Here is a 5,081-nt window from a genome sequence, read left to right on the forward strand (position 1 = left end):
CAGGTCCCTTCCGAGCCTAGAAACTATGAAACTATGAAATTCCAGATGGGGAGCCTCAGCTGAGAAAACTTTGCTCCTAAACACAAAGGTGCATGTCTGCCCCTGCTGTAACTTCACTGAAGTCGTCTGGATGGGACTTGGAAGTGGCTGATGCAGGAAAGGGGAGAAAGAGCCAAGGGGTCTGCAAAGGGAGGCATGTACACTCGTGAGGACACGAGGTGCTTTGTAACGGCATCCATCTGGGTTGGTCAGGATGCCCCATAGAGAAGAGGAGCGCTTGGTCTTCGGGCTGAAGCACAGAAGTGAGCCAAGACATTCTGTCTCCAACTTCCTCTGCAGCTTCAAGCAAGCCATCTCCTGGCCAGTGTCACCAAACTACTATGTCCCTGAACAATGGGGTTTGATGGGACTTATTTAATCAATGTAGGCTATGCACATTGAGATCCCCAAGTGAGCAGTGCTCTACAAAGTGACAGTATGCATAGGGATGAAAAGCAACGGCTTCTATAGAAAGAAAGGACTGGGGAACCTTTGCAAAAAAGCCTGGTGAGAAAGTGGGGGGGAGGTGATGCACAGCCATAGAAAGCTCTACATGACCCAAGCTCTCATGTAAGCAGGTCCTTCTTCCCCTCTGTTTGAGCTGCTCAAGACAGAGCAGATTGATTTAAAATAATAATGTTCCCCCATTTGATCTGTACTGCATCATCTCACATGTCAGAGTGTCATTATAAATCCCTTGGAGAGGGATTCTGCTCCATAACCTTTTTTTTCAGATGAGAGAGAAAATCTCACAATTAATCAGTTCACTATTCTATTAACTAATCTGCCAAAGCCTGAGAAGACTTGTCTAGTTTTCTGATTACCAGAGCAACAGTTTATCTTTTCTTAAGATAGATTTATACCGTCTACCAATCCCTCTACCACACAATAAATGCAACTCTGATTCATTGAATTGCTGTCAGTAGTGTTGGCAGAATCAAAGGCACTTCCAGTAATTAAAGCCGATTCTTTTTAACTGAATGTGGTTAAAGGTCTCTCTGGTCAAACAGAGTATAATATAGAAACTGAATTTACAAATGTGTAAGCGGGAGAAGTAAAGATTTCACAATATTATCCCAAACAAATTATTTTCAATAATAAACAATGGATGATAAACATAATCCATTTAGCAATGTTTTCCTTTTCAATAAACTGATAATTTGCTCTTTGTTTTTATTGTAGCACTCTCATATCATTTGTTTGGTTAAATACTGCCACGAGTTTTCAAAATCCCTTCTTCTTTGAATAGCTATAACCCAGAGAAAGAGATATCCCTTTTGTCACTGAGATTAGTGTTGTGGATGAGAATACTTTGGTATAGAAACTGTGGATTTAGGAGCTTTTGAATAAGGGGCTCAATCCTGACCATAAATAAAGATTAGTTTTTTGTACGACATCTTTCTTTTTAAATGACTTTATATCTACTAGGAGACAGAAAATTTTACTGGATATTTCCAAGTGTTGGTAGGTATTTATGTCAGCTCAGATCCTCCTCCAGCTAGAAGGAATTAGTTTGGTCTCATAATGAACTGAGAACAAGTACACACATACACACACACACACACACACACACACACACACACACAATGGAGCATGTACACACGTCTGATAATGGGTCTGGTCCCTCTTTTGGACACACACTTGTCTTTGTACTTTCTTTTTTTCCCCACTTTTACTCCATGCTGTGACCCCAAAATGATGAAGTAAAGAACTGCATCAAAGCCTGTATTCCTTCCTACATTTATGTGAGCAATTGTGCAGGTATCTCCTTTCTGCTCCTCTTTTATTATACTCCGGCACAGCAGATGGGCGTAACGATAGTTCCTGGTCTCCCCGGAGTCCCTGCCCAATGAAATCCAAGACAAACAGAAGGAGACTTCATGAAACACAGCCACTGAGCTGTGGTTCATGTACCACAACCCCTTCAGTGGGGACTTGAAGGGGTGCCACTAGAGATTCTCCCTCCCCGCACAACATGTCAAGGAGAATTTTTGTTTGAACCTCTCTAGGGCACCGCAGCTCAGTGGCACATTTCATGTAGGCTGTGCCTCAAAGGAATTAAGGAATTAATTCAGGGAAATCCAAATAGTCCCTTCTGTCTTTATAAGCTCTGAGCATATAGAAAAAAATGCTCAGCTGGGATCACAGCAAGAAGAGAGAATTCATTACGGTCTCATAGCTACACAGTCTTCTATATCAGTTAGGTATCCAATAGTGAACCCTGTGTTAAGATCACCACTACCCACCCAGTTCTGCCCTCACCTAAACCAGACCAGTTCCCTTTGAAGTTAGTGAAAGGTCTGCATTAGGGATAGCTCAACCAGTGCTGCCAGATCTGCATGCACAAGGAGAGCATTAGTGTTCAGTTTAATGTTGCTTCTCCAGTGTTGACTGCTTGGGTGCACAACTTCCTCTGACTATAATTACAGCCTATTTGGTGTTAGAAAGATTTCTCTTATTTATTGTGTGCCAGGCCTGAATAGATGGTGTATTTCTGCCTCTTCCCGCTTAACAGAAACCCTCTGTCCTTATTCCTTTAATTGCCTAGGTATGTGGGCACGTTATTTGTACCCAAGATATATCCAGGCACTGGAGGCAGATCAAGGGTCAAGATAAGATCGTAGAGTGAATCACAGGTAATCCATGCAGTGGATGCAAGCAACTGCATTCATGGAATGGGAGGAGCCTAGATGTGCCTAGATCAGCCCTAATTCACATGCTTATCCAGGCTCAAAATCTCAGTTCATTTTTGTTGGTAGCATATTTCTTTGGGCCAGGTTTCAACAGCGACTATTATCACTGTGTGACGCAAGTTCTTCATGTTTCATTCCCGATTCAGGAGAAAACTCAGCTTTGATGCATGTGTGAAAAGCTCATACTGGAGTGCCGACAAGAGAACAGGTTAACATGGACAACGCGCTCGCAAGAGCGCAATGAAACTGCAGACATTTCCTCCAGTACGATATGTAAAGGATTTCAAGCACGGGGTGCCATTCTGTTGTGCTCAGAGACACCTTTGCTGTGACCAGTGAGCCAGAATGGGCAGAAAGAGTCCTCCTACAGGAATAAAACACGACAGATTTGCTGCTAGAGGAGCCTCTCTGGAGACAAAACATCTCAGTGCTGTGACAACCACTAGTCTCTCCTGGTCCCAGGGCACTGCTGCTGTCCCCCTAGGAAAGACCAGCTATTATTTGAAGGTAAACAGAAGGAAAACATTTCCAAGCTTCACTGCTCAAACCGCTTCTGCTCAGACAAAGCTCATCTGATATAGGCTGTTCACATATCACTCTCCTCCCTAGCTCCCTTCTCTCTGAGTCTAAGACTGAATTAATCAGAAAGTGAAACTATCGTTAAGAAAGCAGCTTCTTAATATGTATCACCCTCAGGAAAGGAAATTCTAATTTTCCTTTCCTGACATAATTGCATCAAGATGCTGAAGCTAAGCATCATTTTGTGGCCGGTTGCGAAGTGGTGTTTAGGACTTCTGAAAAACTGCAAATGAAGTCTGTAAGATCTGTCTAAGCAATTTCTCCTCCATCCACATATGTCACCTTTGATAACTACTTATTTTACATGCATCTGTTCTTCAATTTGTAGCCTCTACTTCAAGGTTTACCAGGATTCAGAGCCCTGCAGGACAGCTCTGTTCCACAGGGAAAAGAGACCTAAGTAGAGGAGTCTGAGCCTTATATAGAGGTCTTAATGATTTAACAGGGCACATCTAAACATTCATTATTGTGCTTTTGCTAACGCACATTAAATTTAGTACCTTTGTTGTGAGGTACCAGAAGAAAGGGCATTTGCTTATTTTAATGCGCATAAGTGAAAGCACACCTTTTCGTGATGCTCTAATCCGTATTAAAATAGGCTAATGAGCATTAAAGTGCACGTGCAGATGCACCCACAGATCATCTGATATGCCATTGCCTGAGTTACTTTCATTTCCAACAAAACATACATACAATCTCCGATAGTACCCCCAACCCCCTCATTGTTTATGGACTTTACAACCATTGCAGTAGTGATTACAGTACCTAAAATAGCCACCACCTCATCATCCTGTATGACTTCTAGGGATCCTGACACCACAAAGCACAGAGCATCCACACTTTCACCAGCATGGTAGATGAGGTCTCCTGGAGCACAGTGTATAGTCTGAAACTCCACAGCCAAGGCCCGCAGACAGCCGTCGCTAGCAAGTCGAAAGGCAGGGTGCTCGTTAAAAACCTTCCGATTCAGATGTACACAGATATCCGCTCTCATGTCTTTGGGGCAAATTGAAAGCACCTGAATGAAGAAGGGAAAAAAAGATCAATTGGGAGCACGATACCTGATCAGCAGGGGTTTTAAGAAACTGCTTAACAAATGAAACAAGAGAAATGCACCTCTCGAGTATTTTCATCGTTGTCACTAGCAGACAATGTGCAGAGAGATTTTTTTACCCTCATCTGTGAAATGAAAGTGAGACCTCCTTGGTGAACCACTCCGAGGACCTCTAACGTTAGTCCTCTACTAATGTAATGTAATGACCACTACCGAGGACTAACTAAGGTTTATAAAGTAGATGCCTGTTTTCAGCTATATCTAGTAAAACAAACAGCTGTTTGCTCTCAATATTTTTCTTGGGAACTTTTTCCTTACCATTTATTCAGATAACACTCCCTATAACAGCACCAGATGTTTAAGAATAATGTGGCACCAGGACACCAACATACTACTATTCACAGGCATATTATGATGATTATGACCCAGGTTCACATATGTTCTGGTATATGTACGAAGCATGGCAGACCTTCAGTCGCATCAAGCCCTGCCTGCTTGTTCAGTATGAGAACTTCTCACTGTTCATAGTATCATAGAATCAATGAGTGGGAAGGGACCTAGACAGATCATCGAGTCCGACCCCCTGCCATGGGCAGGAAGGAGCACTGGGGGTGGCAGGGGTCATAAGACCCCAGCCAGGTGCCTATCCAGTCTCCTCTTGAAGATCTCCAGGGAAGGTGAGAGCACCACCTCTCTGGGAAGCCTATTCCAGGCTC

The 5,081-nt window shown here is 43.0% G+C and overlaps 1 protein-coding gene across 1 annotated transcript in view; it reads right to left on the reverse strand.

The window, feature by feature from the left end:
• The window catches only part of KCNH5 (potassium voltage-gated channel subfamily H member 5), a 287,028-nt gene that overhangs the window by 79,441 nt on the left and 202,506 nt on the right, over window positions 1-5,081 (reverse strand). The window contains exon 9 of the mRNA XM_019519890.1: window positions 4,077-4,329. Within this exon, the coding sequence (XP_019375435.1) occupies window positions 4,077-4,329 (253 nt within the window). The remainder of the gene's footprint in view (window positions 1-4,076; window positions 4,330-5,081) is intronic.

Source organism: Gavialis gangeticus, unplaced genomic scaffold (assembly GCF_001723915.1).
Source record: "Gavialis gangeticus isolate Ggan-Ray unplaced genomic scaffold, GavGan_comp1, whole genome shotgun sequence".
Taxonomy (NCBI): domain Eukaryota; kingdom Metazoa; phylum Chordata; order Crocodylia; family Gavialidae; genus Gavialis; species Gavialis gangeticus.